Source organism: Pteropus medius, unplaced genomic scaffold (genome assembly GCF_902729225.1).
Source record: "Pteropus medius unplaced genomic scaffold, Ma_sr-lr_union100, whole genome shotgun sequence".
NCBI lineage: Eukaryota > Metazoa > Chordata > Mammalia > Chiroptera > Pteropodidae > Pteropus > Pteropus medius.
The window spans coordinates 1267721-1285388 of record NW_024356249.1 but is presented as its reverse complement, the minus strand read 5'-3'; the positions used below and the strand labels follow the sequence as shown (position 1 = coordinate 1285388).

At 46.7% G+C, this 17668-nt stretch overlaps 2 protein-coding genes across 14 annotated transcripts in view; one reads left to right on the top strand and one right to left on the bottom strand.

The window, feature by feature from the left end:
* Positions 1-9386, top strand: part of AGK (acylglycerol kinase) — a 75212-nt gene extending 65826 nt beyond the window's left edge. For 4 of the 5 annotated variants that reach the window (XM_039860960.1, XM_039860961.1, XM_039860962.1 and 1 more), the window contains 3 exons: positions 5053-5123; positions 6929-7013; positions 7998-9386. In XM_039860960.1, the coding sequence (XP_039716894.1) occupies positions 5053-5123; positions 6929-7013; positions 7998-8132 (291 nt within the window). In that variant the 3' untranslated portion in view covers positions 8133-9386. Of the gene's footprint in view, positions 1-3219; positions 3416-5052; positions 5124-6928; positions 7014-7997 lie in introns of those variants that run through there. The other variant, XM_039860963.1, reaches the window with a different exon arrangement.
* The window catches only part of DENND11 (DENN domain containing 11), a 51922-nt gene continuing 36213 nt past the window's right edge, over positions 1960-17668 (bottom strand). For 2 of the 9 annotated variants that reach the window (XM_039860958.1, XM_039860954.1), the window contains one exon: positions 10970-16795. In XM_039860958.1, coding sequence (XP_039716892.1) covers positions 16600-16795 — 196 coding nt within the window. In that variant the 3' untranslated portion in view covers positions 10970-16599. The other 7 variants (XR_005652386.1, XR_005652387.1, XR_005652388.1 and 4 more) reach the window with 7 other exon arrangements.

Here is a 17668-nt window from a genome sequence, read left to right as displayed (position 1 = left end):
AAAAAAATTTGTGATATGTGTAAAGTGCATAAAATTCAAGTTCAATATCCACAAGTACAGTTTTATTGGAACACAGCCATCTTCATTCACCTACATGTTGCCTCTGGCTACTTTTGTGCTGCAGTGGCAGAGCTGAGTTGTCTTGACAGACTGGCCCAAATGTCTAAAACAATTGCTATCTAACTGCTCAGAAAGTTTACTGACCCCTGGCATAGAGAAAGCCTTAGAAGTTTATGTTAATGAGAATGCCAATAGAAAAGTTATCCTTAATTGCGGACCAATTACTATAATCAGGTTTTATGCAAATCAAAGTAGCATGTTCACAGTTGACCTGGTCAGTCTGAAAACTGGCACATGGAGTTGAACATAAGTGATCATTGTGTGAGTGGAGATGAATGAGGAAGATGAATGTACTGAGAAATTTGATTCTAATATTAATATTCAGAATATTGAGTTGTTTTCTAATTATAAAACTAATTCCTGTGCCTTGTATAACTTTTGGATAACATAGCTCCCTTCAACTTCTGAATTAATAATAGTTGGATTAAAAGTTAAATGTAAAAAAGAAAAAGACAAACAAACATTAAAGCTCCAGAGTGAAATCTAGGTGGTTACCAGTATAAACCTGGAGAGAACAAGGCCTAAGCATGGCGCCTAATGCAAAGATCATACTGATGCATTTGTCTATGTACAATTAAAGAAGAAACTCTAGACAAAAATTTTAATGACAAATTAAGAAAAACATTAGAATGTGAATGATCAGGAGTTAATAGCTTTCCTTTATAACAAACTTAGGATAAATCAATAAGAAATGGGCAAAGGACTAATAGAAACAACAGGAAAAAGGCAGGAATAGAAATTCACAAAAGAAATAAACACGAAAAAAAGTTTATATTTACCGAATATATACTACGTGCTAGGTACCATCCTAAGACTTTTATATAAACACTCACATAACCTTCATGACTACATTATCAGGCAGATATAACTATTACCTGTATTTTAAGGAAGCAGAAAAAGTGCCCAACAGCAAAGAACTGCAAATTGAAATAGTAACTACCGAATTGTCATAGATTAAAAGCACGCCCGTGTTCAGTGTTGGCGTGGTGAGGGAATGGGCCGTCGCGTGCGTCTGACGGGCCTGTCCGTTGGAATCCCCTTTCTCAGTGGCGTCTTGGCTGTATATGTGAACCATCTAAAATGTAATCACACCCTTGGCCCCACTAAGTATATTTCTAGTCTATCCTACAGAAATCATCAGATGAACACATAGTGTAGACAGTCCATTATTTCTTACATAATGGAATTCTGGAAACATTGGTGAAAGTGAGTATATTAAGGTTAAATATATTCCTGTTCTAGAGGAATTTAAAAAAGATAAGATTTCTAATTATACATTTCTTTATACCCAATCTCCGATAACATGTATTTCCAGTATTTTGTTCACGTTCTTTAACACGGTCCTTTTCTCTGACGATCGAATGCCAATGAACAGATGGAGTTCAGTGGGGCCGTGATTGCGGCTCTAGATCAGCCCCATTCAGAAGGCTGAGTGCTTTTTATCTTTGTGCCAATTATAAAAGTATATGACGCTGTGCTGCTTATCCCAGGTAGCAGCACATTCATTTTCTTTTTTTCCACACCTCTTTGTAAAAATAAAAGCAAATGCAGTAAAAATTTCAAAGACAATGAAGCTGTCAGATAATAGCACAAAATGTTCATTTATCATTTAACAAAGTATATTCAGAGTCTGAAAGAGGTTTTAGGGTGTGGAATGTGTGAAAATCAGGATCTCTTGTACAGTTGTGTGCACTGTATTCATAAGGGCAAAGCACATGAAACAAGCTAATCGGGACTGATTCAGGACATTGGGTACATTTACTTAAAACGTGCCCTCTATTTACTGACATGGAAAGATGCTCATCGTGTACTGTTGAATGAAAGACCAGGTTAAAATGATTGGCATCAAATGATTCCACTTTTATTTTAAAAAGAATACTTCCACCTATAATTTCGTGAATGACAGAGGTAAGGCTCCGTTTTTATATTCTTTTCATATAGAAAGCCAGTTGTCCAAGCACCATTTATTGGAATGTCCCCTTCCCCGCCACCCACTCCCAGCTCTGCAGAAAACCTGTCCTACGTCAGCTGTCTCTACACATGGAAATGTTTGTAGTTTCTCTATTCAGTTACTCTATTTTTCTATATTTGTAATATGCTCTTCTTAATCCTTGTTTTAAAATAAGTCTCTCTTTTCTTCTTAGAGAGTCTCTTGGCTATTCTTAATTCTTTGACCTCTATAAATCTCTTGGAAAGTTTATTTTATTAAATTCCACATAAAAAATGTTATATTGATCAGGATTACATTGAACCTATAGATCAGTTTGAGGGGAAATGAGATTTCTATATTGACTCTTCTATTGAATGTGACACAGCTCTTCACGTATTTAGATTTTTAATGTCTTTCAGTGAAATTTTATAGTTTCATTGTCTTCCTGGATATATGTCTAGTTATCTTAAATTTTAATGCTCTTGTAAATAGTATCTCTTATTTTTTAACTATCTGATTTAGTAGATGAACATGTAATTGATTTTTTTATTGCTGAATCAACAAACGAAATTCTTATTTTCTCTCTGGGTTCCTTTGGATTTTCTATCGATTCAATCATGTCAGCTGCAAATGGTGTAAGTTCAGTCCGTTCCTTTCAAATACTCAGCCTTCGAGTCCTTGAGCTTACCTGACTGCACTGGCTCGGACCTCAGTACAGTGTCAGGCAAGAGTGATAGCAGGTGTCGTCGTCTTATTCCTGATGTAGAGAGAGAAGTTTCGTTGCTTCATTCCTGAGTTTGATAGGGCTTTTTGTAGAAACCTTTTATAAGATTCAGGAAATTCCCTCCTATTCTTGGTTTGCTAAGAGTTTTATCATGAATGGATAGTTATCAGGTACCTTTCCACAATCTGTTGAGATAAGGTTTTCTCATTTAAATCTGTCAGTGTAGTATATATAATACATTGATTTTTGTACTTGTACTGCTTGCAAAAGACAAATCCTAGACATGTACGTCTGTGTACTTAACTCACCCTCCTGGATGTTTGATACACATTTCAATCTCAGCTGGTCTAAGACTGAGCTCCTGGTCCCCCCACCTGCTGAAGCCCGCTTCATCCAGTCTTCCTCCACTGTGGGTGATTGTAATTCTAATCTTTCATTTGTTCAGGCCAAACATCCTGGAGCCACGCTCGGCTGCTCTTCCTCTGCTCACAGCTCAGCTTTGAGGAAGTCCTGGCGGCTTCACCTTCTAAATACTGCAGACACTTCACAGATCTCCACCGCTACCCGATCCAAGTCATCGGGTTGTACCTGGATCATTGCAATAGGTTCCTAAGTGGCCTCCTTGCTTCCTCCTCTAAACACGGGAGCCAGAGAGATCCCACTGAAATGAAGCGAGATATTTCTCTGCCTAGAATCTTCCAGTGGCTCCCATTCCTCTTGGCCTAACAGCCACATCCCTTGTAACGGTCTCCAGGGCTCTGCCGCTCTGGCTGCCATCTTCTGTGGCTTCATCCCCATCGTTCCCTCCCCGGTGCCCCAGCCACCCTGGCCTCCCTGCTGTCCTTGCACGTGTCAGGCACGCTCCCACCTGAAGGTCCTGCCCCGGCACTTCTGTGTAGCTCGTTCTTCCTAGACCAGTGGTTCTCAAAGTGGGGTCCTTAGACCAGCGATAGCAGCGCCGCTCGGGCACGTGTTAGCAACGAAAAGTCTTGGGCCTCACCCCAGATCCATTGAACCAGCAGCTCTGAGAATGAGGTCAGAGGCTGAGCTCCAGGTAATACCGGCTAAAATCTGAGAACCACGGCCCTGGGTAAGCATACTGCTAATTCCCTCACCTCCTTCAGGTGTCTGCTCAGAGGCCACCTTCCTTATGTGGCCCACTTGGACCCCTCTTCAAAAATGTCACTGCTGCCTCCATTGCCACCTGGTACTCCTTGTTCGAGTTCTTTTCTCTCCTTTTTCCAATATACTCTAACTTACCATTTCTGCCATATACATTCATTCCATAATTTGCTGTTTCTATTCCAATCTACTCTAACGAACGTACTCCACTATTTTATTATGGTTTTGTTTTGCTCCCCTCCACTCTCTGGTAGACTGTAACCTTTTGTAGGCAGAATTAGGGGGATTTTGGTTCATCGATGTAACCCAGGCACCTAGAGGAGTTCGCTCTGTAAGTCACTGCTGAAGGAGAGGGGAGCTCAGCAGAGCCGTCCCCTCGTGTTCTGCAGGTCCGCGCTGAGCGACTGCGTTGTGCTTCCGCGATGCCCTTGAATCCCTGGTGCAGGCCACAGAGGCCTCTGGGTCACTCTGGGGCGCTGGGCTGAACCTGCCCACAGAGAAATGCAGCTCTGTTGGAAGCAGCAGAGCGTCGGGACTGGATTGCAGAGGGCCAGCTCCGTGGTACCCACGAGCAGACTGGAGGGAACGAGATGAGAACCAAGCCAGTTTTTACAGCAGTTTCTCGTAGCTCGGTTCTCACAGGGCCTCCTTGTGGCTGGGAATAGAAAGTTCTTAAGACATTAGCGTGGCGTAAGTGGATTGCTTCTCCAAGCTCTGGCTGCATCCCAAATGTACATGTACGGCATTTTACAAAACAGATAAGTGGGCTCTCCACTCTAGAAGCAGACCTGGCAGCTGTGGTGTGATGCTGACCTACAGTGAGGATGAGACTCACTGGGAGGGGATGCTAGAGACTAACCGTTGTTAGTGACAGAATTTCACAGACCCCCACTCTGGGTTCTGACAGACCTCCAATCCTTTGTTTTTATTTACCTTATGTATGTAGTAAGAAACAAACAATGGAGATGAACTTTATGGTATGTAAATTACACCCCCCAACAAAGGACCAAAAATATATTCAGGATTAAGTCACTAAAATTCAGCGCCCCCTATATCACCTGCAGCTCTACAATATGAACCTCCGGCCTTCAGGATGACAACAAGCTGCATTAGGTAAATTTTAGAGTATTAATGTTTGCCTTTCTGACTTTTTTAGAGCACAGAAGACTTTATGAACATCTGCATTGAACCCGCCACTGTCAGCAAAGGAGACTTCATAATTATAGGGTAAGTGGGCTGCGTTTGCAGGAAGCGAGGCTCGAGTCGTTTCTATCGCCAGGTTTTTCTGTCGCGTGCCCATGAAGTCCGAGGCGCAGAGCCAGCGAAGGGCTTGGGGAATGGCAGCGTCGTTTCGTGTGGGTTGGCATGTGCACTGCACCTCTCTCTCCTTTGGCCTTCCCTGTTCCTTTTGGGAAGATCAGAGTATGGGAGCCATCTTTGCCTTTCAACTGAAATGAGAATTCCGTGTGGCATGACGTAGCATCCAGAATGTGGGCCTCGGGGTCAGAACTACTGGTTCTGACACTCTGGCCTCAGAACTTGGTCAGATCCTCACTTCACTGCCTCCTTTTCCCTGTGTACAGAATGAAATAGCAATCACCTCTCATCTCGGGATTGTCTCTGAGTCTTAAGTGAGAGACTGGGAAAAGTCTCATTGTGAAGCTTTGTCCTCAGGGTGTTGATGAAAAACCTGAAGCGAGGCCCTCGAACATCCTCCAGCTTCCCCTTTCCCACCACCCAGTACCTTCCAAGTCCCGTGTGACCTGCTAAGCCTCCCTCGGCCAGAGTTGTAGTGGTTAAGAATGTTCTAAGCCTTCCGCTGGCCTTCCCAGTGGCCTGTCACCATGCTGACTGGTGGTCTGTGCTGTCTCGGAGCTCCCTCTAGTGCCCACTTAAGGGTTAGGCATTTCTGCTGCAGAGGCTGGGTCTCCATGGCGACTTCATGATCAGCGCCGGCAGCAGAATGTCTCATTAGTTTGTGGTGGTTTCGCCTTTGGTACAAAAGCTTCAGATGTTGAACAGCTGCTTCTGCAGCCTTTGATTTACTTGCTGTTTCTGTAGTAAGAGGAAGAAGGGACAAGCCCGTCCCCTCTTCTCTAGAGCGTGCAGAAGCCATATCGTCCTGCTGGAGAGTCTGGCCGGGGGGCCAACTCTAGCCAGTCTCCTTTCTCATACCGACATCCCCAAACAGAAAAGCCGATGACGGTGCCTAAGTTAGGGGGGGCCGTTACGTGCCTCACTGTTGCCAGCACTGGTGGCAGCGAGTTTCCTGTTGGCCTCCACAGGAAGTGAAGTCAGGTAATGTGTTTCCTCTGGGCGTCTGAATAGGACATTGTGAAGTTGTTTTAGAAAACTCTGAAGTTTCACGTGCTAAAGAATTAGTTGTCAGTTAATGAAAAAGAATGGACTACTGTACTCGGATGAGCCATTGCCCTTCTTCTCTTTCCCATGGCTGGTCGTGAAGGGTGTGCGCGCGTGGTGGACTGTGTGTGGGCGGCCTCATAGTTTTACTCCCACGGCACGCAGTCAACGTAAAGATGTTTAATGTCAGAGCGCTTCTAAGACTAGTTGTTCCTCTATATAAGAAATGTCCACTTTAAATTAAAAATAGTCTCTCCAAGAGTTGACTCACAAGGACCAAATGCCTTGACTTACTCAAGTACCTCCCTCTAGCAACTTTTTTTCCCCTCTTTCCAGCATAAAAGTACCAAATAGGGAAAGTTTAATACTTTTCCCAAAGAATTTCATTCTAATTTAAGTTTGGGGTTTTTAGTAGCCCAAGAATTAGATACATGTGGAACTATTTTTAAAAATCACTCAGTCTTAGCTTCATGCATAGTTCTTTACATCAACTAAACCTCAATCTAGACAACACTGTAATGCTAAGCAAGAATCCTCGGAACAACCATTCAGAGGCGCCCGTGCATCACGAGCCATATATCTAATCGCATCGGAAGCGGGAAGAACGCGCTCTGTCCTTGCCGTCTAGCAGCGGCCGGCGCCGGTTCCCAACTGCTTTTTCTCACTAACAGAAGTAAAAAGGTGCGCGACCCCGAGCTGCACGCCGAGGGCACCGAGTGTCTCCAGGCCAGCCAGTGCGCTCTGCTGCTCCCTGAGGTAAGCGGGGCGTGGCCTGCCCTCCCCTCCACGGCCAGGCCCTTGCTCTGGCCCCTAGCGTGGGCTCAGCACCGTGCCAAGGCCCGGGTCACGTTGAGGGAGACGGAAGTGATGACCAAATCCCCTCCGAGTCACGGAGCTGGACTCCTGAGGACGGCTCATGGTTTGAAGCCAAGGTTCTGTGAAGTGGTCCTCGGTCACCCGAGCTTTATTTTAAGTTATGCAAAGAGTTACTATATCATGACACAGGATTTTCAAACAGTCACAGTGCATTCTACTTTCAGTTTTTATGATGGATCTGGAAGCGGTTTTCAGAGTAGCACTAAATTTTTCTGTATTGTGAAATGCCAAGCCTAGAAGAATAACCAATGTAAGTGAGGAAAAATGGGGACTAGCACCTAAGTTGTAAGCCTGTTCTATTAGTACTGTCAGGAAAAGAACGTGACCAGAGGTCGCTGTGCAGACCTGCGGCCCGTGTACTAGTGCTGTCTGCAGAGAGGGCTGCGGGTGAAATAGGCAGTGACACCATAGTTTCAACACAGCGACTGCTGAGTTCAATGCGCTGTGGAGTCTGTAACGCTGCTTGCTACACCTCAGTGGAAAGCTAAGCACGTCCTAAAAAGAACCTTGAAACCAATCACGTGGCCCTAATGAGTTGTCCTTCTAAGAGGAGGGCTGAGAAGGACACGTAACACTTTATCGATTCCTTCTTTTAACCTGCGGCAGGACTCTTGTCTTTATATGTATTTGAAAATTATGACCTTGCTTCTCAAATCCCAAAATACTCGTAGGAGATAGAGGCCACATAAAGTGCAGCCTTTTTTGTGGACGGCAGAATTGGGTGTTTCTAGAACCAGCATTGAGATACTTAAAAGAACACTCGGCCGAGTCCACGGAGGGGATGGCGCTGTGACGACCCGCTCGGGTGCTGGCAGACCCCGCCTGCCCTGGGAGTGAGCCCGCCGCGTCTCCCCTTCTCCGCAGGGCGTAGGGGGCTCCTTCAGCATCGACAGCGAGGAGTACGAGGCGATGCCCGTGGAGGTGACGCTGCTCCCCAGGAAGCTGCAGTTCTTCTGCGACCCTAGGAAGAGAGAGACGCTGCACAGCACGGCCCAGTGAGCGGGCAGCGGCGGGAGACGAGCGCTCACACTGCACTTTAGACCCCCCGTGGGACCAAGAGGGAACAAACGCCTCACCTGTCCCCAGTGTTGACAGACCACCCCAGGGGCCTTGTCATGGCAAGTAGCTCTGCTCTTCCCAAGCTGTGCTCCGCGCCACCCGCCTCGCAGCTTTCCGTGAGCACATGCTCTGCCCTGGAGGAGTCGATGCTGTCCACATCCTGAGCTTCCTCGGGCTAGCTCAAGGAGATCCTCACACCCAATGGAGGGAAAAGGGCTAGACCTTGCGATCGCCCCAAAACGCAACCACGGTGGCCGTCCTAGGACCTCCAGGGAAGTGCCCGCCTTCCTCGCCACCCTGTCCCCACGGGTGCTGCTCCTCCCTGAGTTCTGATTCGGCTCATTTCAGTTCTGTCAATCCAAAACATACGTGAGACGTTCCCCTCGTCAGCCATGGCTGAGGTCCGGTAACATACTAGTATTTCTTTTTTTAAGGGAGCTCTCCTTAAGTGTTGGATTGCATGAGAACCGTCTGGGCTGCATATTGAAACTGAGTTACTGGGCGCCCAGCCTAACTCTCTCAATCCAGGATGGAGCCCAGGAACGTGCATTCCTTCAAAGGGCCACCCTGCAGAGGTGACTCTAGCACACGAGGGCCCCAGCCTTACCTGGACAGTGTGTTAAGCAGTGGTCCACCCACCATGCCGCTCATGCACTTCCTGAGTATTGTGAAAAACCACGTTTACCCTCACACTTTGAAGTTGACATCTGGAATTTTTCATGGGAAGTTGCCAATGTATGTACTTTCTGCTGTCCTGCAAATGTTGATATTTAAAACTATTAACTTCACTCTTTTAAACATGATATTCAGTGTAATTTAAATACATACGATTTGACATCCATTTACAAAAATAAATAAGTTCTTTAGCAGTTGAAAATTTTAAATTGATTTTTCTCCTTGTATGTATATTTCTATACCACTTTCAGCAAAGAATGCTGTCATAACGTAATCTATTTTTATGCTTGAAATGTTTTTAGTTAAGTGTTAACTCAGTACTGAATAAATGTTATAATCGATATGTCTGAAAATTAAAAAGTAAAGAATTTTATTAGAATGTTCTTTATCCTAATTAGTTCATTTATCTGAGAACACAAATGTTATTTGGAGCTAAGATGAGATAGGGCTCAATATCAGTTATAGTCCTTGTTCCATTCTTTATAGATATAAGCATATAAATAATGAGATGAGAAAGAATTCTGTTGTCATGCTGCTCTTTAAATTCCTTATGTCAAAAATCAGCGATCTGCCTTCAAAAATTATAATGATATGTCAACAGCGTGACTAGATCTTCCTTTAGTTTGTTGAAAGAGAACTATAACTTCTAAGGGTTCGTTAGCCATTACCATCATTTACTTTTAATACCACTGGATTTTCCCTTGTTTGGCGCACCTGAGGTTTTACACACTAGAGGCCAGTGCAGCACAGTAGGATGGAGGCGCCACAAGTCTTTTGTAAAGAGGAAGCAGAAGTGTGAAGGGGAAGAACTGGCCCGGCCTTGGCCACAGGCTCCTCGGTTCCAGGCTAGCACGCAGGCCTGTGCCCATGAACTCCTGGCAGAGCGAAGACGGACGCTTTAAAGGATTATAAAGCAGCTGCAGAAAGCCCACGAGTGAAGAGCACAAGAAACAGGCTCACCTGTGTATCCTTCAGAGTGGTGTTAAAAGCTGTGCTTACTGCCAAAAAAATAACAGGTGGTCCGAACATGCACAGTAAGGATCAGCCGCTCCATACCGCCTGTGGAAGGGATGCTGCGCTGTAAGAGAAAAAGTTTCACGTGAGCCAAGGGCATTTAGCATCTCCTGAATCCAGAACAGAGGACCAGCGTAGAATCAGGCTTCCTTGACAGGCTACCAGCATGTGTGTGTGTTTAGCGATTCTAATCCTTCCATCAAAATTACAGGAACGTTAATCCAGATTTTAAAATTCATTTTAAAATAGAAATTTGCCCTGGCTCAAATTTTTTCTTGATTCAAACCATTTCCTGTGAGAATTTGGTTTCCCTTATCTATTGCCTTATTCTTCCCCCTGCCCCTCCACACACCGTCCATGCAGAGACCCTTTACCCTTCTAGAGCTGGCTGCCGAGGCATCCGGGAGACCCCGAGCGCCCCCCGCTCCCATCTTTAGTACAAACCTTCTGTCAGACGCTAAGATTATTTCCATTAGAAAGTAGATGTTTTCTATTAAATATAAATAAATATAAAGCCTTTTGCTTAACCCCTGTCCGGTTCGCATGCACAGCAACTGACTCAGCCTGTTGTCACGACCACCCTGGGAGCAGGTGACATGGTCACACAGCTTGCAAGGTAGCTCTGGTTTTTGAACACAGAGCCAACATTATCAGGAATTTATACCGCCTCGAAATAACTTCCCCAAAGGTTAAAAATGTCAGTATGTACATGCACAAACACATAGACGGTACACACATATATACCAATCACATATATGGGCAGTAATAGAGTATAATGTCTTAAAGTCACCTTTGATGAGCGGAGATGTGAAGCAGAGGGCTTGGGTCTCCGGGGGTCCTTCTCTAGCTGTCGCCTGGCGAGATTGAGGGGCTCAGTCCTGGCTCTCTCACAGTCGTTGCCAGCTTTGGCTGCATCACCGGAGAAGGCTCATCCAGACCTCGGCCTCCGGGACAGGCACCGGCTCTCAGGCTTCCTCACCCCACCGTGCCCGGGGCTGAGGGCCGCGTTCAGCCCACGCACCGGAGCTGTCCCCGCTCCCCACTACGACCACACTTCTTGGACGAGGTGAAGGACTGTAGCACACGTGTTCATGTTAAAATGTGAATTTTAATAGTAAAAACTGTTTTCTGTAAATATAGTTATATCAACCTCTCTGCAGACAATGTGGTCAGATATATACAGATAAGATAAACACAGATGTTACTTGTACCACAGAACAAAATCAGTTCAAGAAACATTTACTCGTAGCTTCGGGATAACCCCAGCTTTCATTAGGCCTTTAAAACTGTCACCATTGAAAACAGAGAGCCAGAACGACACACCCAGATGCACGGGTATTCAGGGTAAAACTTATCAACTGTCTTACAGATTTCATAACATGAGGTAACGCCTTGAAACGAAAATAGATTCGATTTCTCTTATTGCTATAACTCTTATACTGGGGTGTTAATCAAAATAGGGGTTCGACATTTAAGGCGACGGGGGGGCAATGCTTTTCCTAACCAGAAAAATTAGGACAACTGTTTTTCCAAGACTACAACTATTATTTCTTTTTCAGAAAAGGTTTATTTCCCAAACCTAAAAAAGTTTAGCCGACAAGCTGGGGGTAAGGAAGGAAGTTAATTTTGTTTTTCTCTACTCTGTACCCTTAGTGTCTCTGATCGTGTCTTCAAAAAGCCAGGATTTCTACCTTCCCTTAGGGTCTTCGTGGGCATGCCAGACAAACTTCCTGATGCCACCTTCAGAAATTTTTTAATACTTTCATCTTTGTTTAATTTGCCCAGAGGACACTGTCATTCTACTACCAAATATATTAGCAATCAGCTCATTCAGTGACCCCTGGGTTTTTCATTTTGTGGGTCATCTCTAATACTCTACTACCTCAACCCCCGCATTCCCGGCTGTCCTTAGAAAGCAGAGTAAATGGATCATGAGTCTAAACAGGCATTCTACGGCGAACAAGTAATTCACACTTACCCTTCTACTATAGTAATTAAATTTTCTGAATTTAGGTCCTATTTACCTCTAAAAGCCCATGCTATGCTGAGCTTCTAGAATAAACTCTAAAGAAATGAAAGCAAGGCTTTAATTCTCCATCATTCCTACAGCACTAGAAATTTCTTATTTCCTTTCCGACCATGCAGTTTCATCCAACGGCCCCTGTATTCCAGCTCCAAAAGTGAATTAAAGTGCCAGTTATAAGAACTGCCTCCCAGCCCTCCCAGTGACGGGGCCCGGTCGGCATTATCACATTTACCCCCTTCCGTACAAGGGGACTGTGTGCCACCCTCCCTAGGACTGTCAAGTTTATCCCCTAAAGAGTGCTCTCAATGTTTCACAGTCTCCTCGTTTACTCTCCAAAAGCTTCATTTAAGATGAAACTTTTATGGGATCTCGGCTGGTCCCAAATCCCACACTGCCCATTTCTTGCAGGATTATGGTTTGGAAGTTCCCTTCCATTCCAACCTCTGCATACTCAGTTCATCACACAGTATACCGATATAAAAATACACTTCCATCTCTTATAGAAAAACATTAACTCAATTCACAGTTAGCCTTTTCCCACAACACACTGCGCACAGTAAGCTCCTGGGAACAGAGGTATATTAGGAACATAAATGAAATGTTAAAAATCCATGACTTGGGAGCAAAAGGAGCCTGTGACTCCTTCTTTTCCCCTACCTGAATCAGAGAAGGGTTTTCCTGAAATGAAGGGACAGGCCTGGGCCCGCTGACATCAGCCTCTGGGTCTGCAGGATCCTCACCGCTGGGCACGCAGCGGAGCTAAGTGCTGGGGACGGAGCCGAGGACTGGACTTTGCTCAGATTCGCAGCCTTCGAGCAAGGACCCTAACGAGAGATGGGGCCACGCCCGATGCCGGTCCCCAGACTGACGTTCTCGCTGCCCCCACACTAAGGCAAGTTCACTGTCAAGAGAACACTTACTGTCTTAGGATCTCATTCAGCAGCACCTCTACCTCTCAGAGTATGATCTGCCTGGGGACTGGAGACGGCAGCTCCATCCATATGTAAACCACGAGGTTTCATTAAAATCAAAAAACAACAACAATAAAAAATGGTCCCTGGGGTCCCCTCCTCTTCCTGGAGAGCTGCCGCACTACCATTAAAAGCTTCATTCGTGACTGCCCTTTGCAAAAGGTTCCAGAAAGGCCTTAAAGGTGAATAATCTCATCTTTGTATCGTGTTTGAAGGGCCGTCAGCGTATCAAGACGAATGGCCAGTCCGTCCTCGTAGCCACCGGAATGAAAAACGGTGATTCCGCTAGGATCAAATTTATCTTTTACCTTTGTCTTCTAGCTAAAATATCACAGATTGCTGCACGGAATACCACAGCTTCACGTGTGGTATTTAGAATTATCTGCACCCTGTGCTACATTTCGATTTCCCACCTTAACTTTCACATGGAACAAAACAGGTAAGGTACAGGTGCAAATGCCTAGGCTAAATGATTTCTATCAGTAGGTCAATGAATTCAGCTCCCCCTCCTCAGCCAGTTGGAAGAAGAGCTGCCACACTGGACGAGGGAGATGGAAGCACATGCCTCCTTAATCACGGCAGTCGTAATCTCCTGGGGGCACTGACGCTGGACCGGGTGGGTCCACACCAGGCCTGAGCAGTGAGTGATTCATGCTGGACGAAAGCCAGAGCTCAGTCCAAACAAATGATCCAGCCTAGAATTTGGGGTCTGGTAGGAGATAAGCCCTGCCATTTCTGACTCCTTCCGAAGAAAGAGTCCTAAGCCAGAGGACAAGTGGCCATGGTCCCAAAGATTGAATATGACTACCTGCCAAGCCTGTAAACTTGGAAAAAAAATCCACTTTAATATCAACAAACCCTAAGCCTAGATTCTGGGCCTCCCAAGGACTCTTGCCACCTGGAATTTAAGTTGGTCTCAGGATGACAGGGCAGCTCAGGTGTCTCAGGTCCGCAGTGCTCCCAGGTTAGCACAGGGCTGGCTCACTGCATGTCACTAGATCAGGCTGAAAATCCCTGAGGACCAAACCAGCTGGGGCAGGGGTGGGGATGAGGTCCGATCAGGCAGAAGGCCCCCTTCAGCCAAGGTTAGGTTTGCAACCTGCTCCAGACGGCCGGTGGTCGCAGGAACTTGCAGACCTAGAAGGCGGGACCTCAAGGGTGTTCCCTAGCATCTTCCAAACGAAAGCAAATGATTTCTCAGAAAGTATTTCAACAGTGACAGAAAACCAGGTCTGCGTGGCTTCTCGCTTCTGTCACCGTGCAGGGATTTCTGCCTGGTACCCTCACAAACACAGTCCCTTTCTGCTGCAGTGTCGGGAAGGCCTGAGTCCTTGGGTTCCCTCTTCAAACAAGCACAGGGACAGAGGAGGGAAGTTCTGCTTTGGGCTAAGCCCAGGCTCCATGTGGCCTAAGACACAGCACTGCCTCCCAGGTCCGTTCCTCTCCTGGGCGCCCAGACCCCAGCCCTCTGCATGGGCGTGAGGACAGACACCTGGAGATGCCAGACTGACAGACAGCCGTCTCGGACAGCGTGGAGTCCACAGGAGCCCAGAACCCCTGACCCACCATGCAGAGGGCACTACGCGAACCTCATTTTCACCCCAAGCTTGCGGTTAAAACCACAGAACAGAAGTGTCCGTGTACAGAAAGACTCGAGCAAAATTCTCCCAACAAATTCCCCAGTCCCACTGGAAGAGGGTCAGCCTATGTCCTCCAAGAGAAGCTGACCTTCCCTTCCACTCCTGCCCTGTTCTGACCACCTCTAAATGAGAAGACCTTGACCCTTCTGCACACACTAACAGTGACCGTCACTTGACCACAGTGAGAAAGGCTGCTTCTCGGGAAACGAGAGAAGGTTGCTCTTCCAGGAAATGGCAGTGAAGCCTCAGCTTCTAAACAGATTATTTTCTTTTGTAAATATACATACTGCTGAAATGATGGCTAAACCCACACTGCAGAGGAGAAAAACGGATTAGTTGTACAGTTTACATTTCAACGCCCAAACTTATTTAGATATTTACATAAAAGACGCTAGCTTGATGAATCAATGTCTATTTGCATTTCCACGTGTGAATGTGTTTCATCTTGAATTCTGTATCAAGGAGCTATAGTGAAAATATTTTTGAATAAAGCAATAAGCCCTAAAAAGCTAGTTTCGAGATAAGCCGTGAGATCCGTCCATTTGAAAGTGATTTCTCTTTGCTGTGCACATCGGCGTGGCCGAAACTTGGTCACATACATGGGTATACTGACGGCTGTTCCATTCACAGAGCCAAGCAGGAAGGAGGAAGGGGAAGAAATCACTTGTCACCAGTAACCTAGTGTCCCAAGTCAAGTCAAATCCTAAATGATGGCCCCAGAACTCTACTCACGGAGCTGGCTTCCTGTGGTTAACCATCGCTGTCTCACCAAAGCTGACATCCACCGAACGCCCTGCCAGAGAACAGGCGGTGACCACCAGGAGCAACACCTCCCAGACCGGCCCCTTCCAGAGGAAAGCAAAAAAAAAACAAAAAAAAAAAAAACAAACCCGTCGCTGCCACGCGGGGTTCCCGACCGCGTTCCTGGGGGAAGGCACTGTCAGATCTGCTCTCGAACAAATCCGCTATGTCTCTGGCTCCCATCATTTAGCTCGAGGAATGTCGTCTCTGCTAAAGAGACGTCTGTGAGGGCTCCACACTGGTACACAGTCTTGTTCACGGGCCCCGACCTCGGTCAGCCAGCTCAGATCCTCGCCACGTTACGGAGTCAAGTGGATCTTTGTTCTGATCTGCTAGTGATGCCTCCAGAGGACTCATCCAACGAAACACCTCTATCCTGCACCTCACCTGCGCCGCCTTTGGTGGCAACGAATGCTACTCTTTAAAAATTCCCAAATTACTCTGAGAGGACGGTTAGCCTTTAAAGGAGGCTGAATTGGAAAAGGAATTTGCTCGCGAGCGCCAAGGCCGGCGTTGGCCCTTCGGGATCTGCCAACCTGTCCCAAGAGGTAGGAACCCCGAGAAAGGAACAGTACCCTGAGCGGCCAGGAGGAACGTTTCAAGGCTTCGTTCTAAAATTTCAGTTTTCAGCTGGCTGAGGAGCGACCTCTGCCTGTCACCCTGTCCTGAGAGAAGTTCATACTTGGTGTCAGAAACCTCCTTTTGCCCCACGCTGGGGTCTCTGCTCTACGGAGAAGACATAGATTTGTCCTCATCAATGGGAAAAAGGGATCTGATCCCAAGACGACCCCCAGAATGGATAAAAACCTTGAACGGTCACCTGGTCCAGCTGCCACCTTCAGGCAGATGGACACCCAAGGTCACACTGGGCGGACGGCTGTCTCATTCTTGAATACGTCAGGGGACACAGACCATACAGATTTCCTGAACAGTCCACCCCCAGTGTTGCTAGAGCTCGGCTTCTAGGGATATGTGGCCTTCGCCACGTCTCCTGAAGTCACTCGACAAGATGACAGAATCGGCTTTGATAACACCTACGACCAAACCAGGCAGCAACTTTGGGAGAAAGTGATCCATTCTAGCGTCTCGCCAACGCAGGACAAAAACCACGGCAAGTCTCATCTGACCAATAGGGAGCACAGAAAGAAAGACTGCAAAAATCACATTCGTCGGAAAGTATAAACAATATTTCTTTGTGTCGACTTGATAAAAAAATGAGCCCTCTGGGGCCCGGGGTGAACTCCCCACGAGAGCAGCTCACCGGTCTGGGCTCACCGCCTCTACGGGCAACAGGGGTTGTCAATGACCAACATGACATCGATGCCGTAGGCCTCCAGCAGGTCCATGAGAAAGGTCCGGTCTCCCTGGGGGTCCAGACCCATGCCCCGCGCATGCTCGGCCGTCAGAGTTTTGTCTTGACTGGCGGACACCTCCAACAAAGTCTGAAATATCCGGTTGTTTTCCTCTAGGAAAAACCTGCATTCGCCAGACAAGAAGAAATAGACAGAGGGAGGGAGAGTAAGGTGAGAAGACAAAAAAAAAAAAAAAAACAAAAACGCTCACCAAACTGTCCACACACAGGAAACCAAAACGACACTTTTCTTTAACGTACTTTTAAAGGGTCTGGAAAATCAAATACCTTTTTAAAGAAGAAAACAGGATCCAGGTTTAAAGCGTTATTAAAAGGCTAGCAAGGTCAGCAAAGACACCACGGCATGGTCAGCAAAGTCTCTGAGCACGTGACTTTTGGTCGCCAAAAGACTGTCTCTCCCTGTTGCGAGGTCACTAGAGGTTTAAACACAGCTTCGGGGAGAGGTCCCGTTTCCTGTGCTCTCTCTCTGCTTAGTCATAAGGGGAAGTTTAAAAACAACAACAAAAAAAAAAACAAAAAAACCTGATCCCACAGTTCTGAGGTCGGCGCTTCAAATAAGAAGCTGAAATACACCTTCGAAGCCCTGGGTGAGTGACTAGAGCGGCGGCTTATACAGGAAGAAGGGCCCCGAAGTGGCCCTCCTGCCCACGCCGCCGGCCACCGCAGACCTGACGCTGACTGTCCGCACGTTACAGGTGGCGCTCGGAGGCGCGGGGCAGACGCGGGATGCTCTGAGCCCGCAAGGCGGGACGTGAAGGGTACGGGAGACACGGAGCTGTCGCTCACCGTCATCTCGGCCGTCCGTATTCCTCCACTCCTTAAAAAATCATGCACAGGGCGTGATCGAAATGTCACTGATTTACAGTGCGACACGAATGTGTGAGGCACGTTCAGAGAAGTCGTTAACTGTCCAGACTTTTTGCGGCCGTGTCCCACAGCTCGTGTGGAACTCAGGTTCAGTAAAGGCGGCCAGAGCC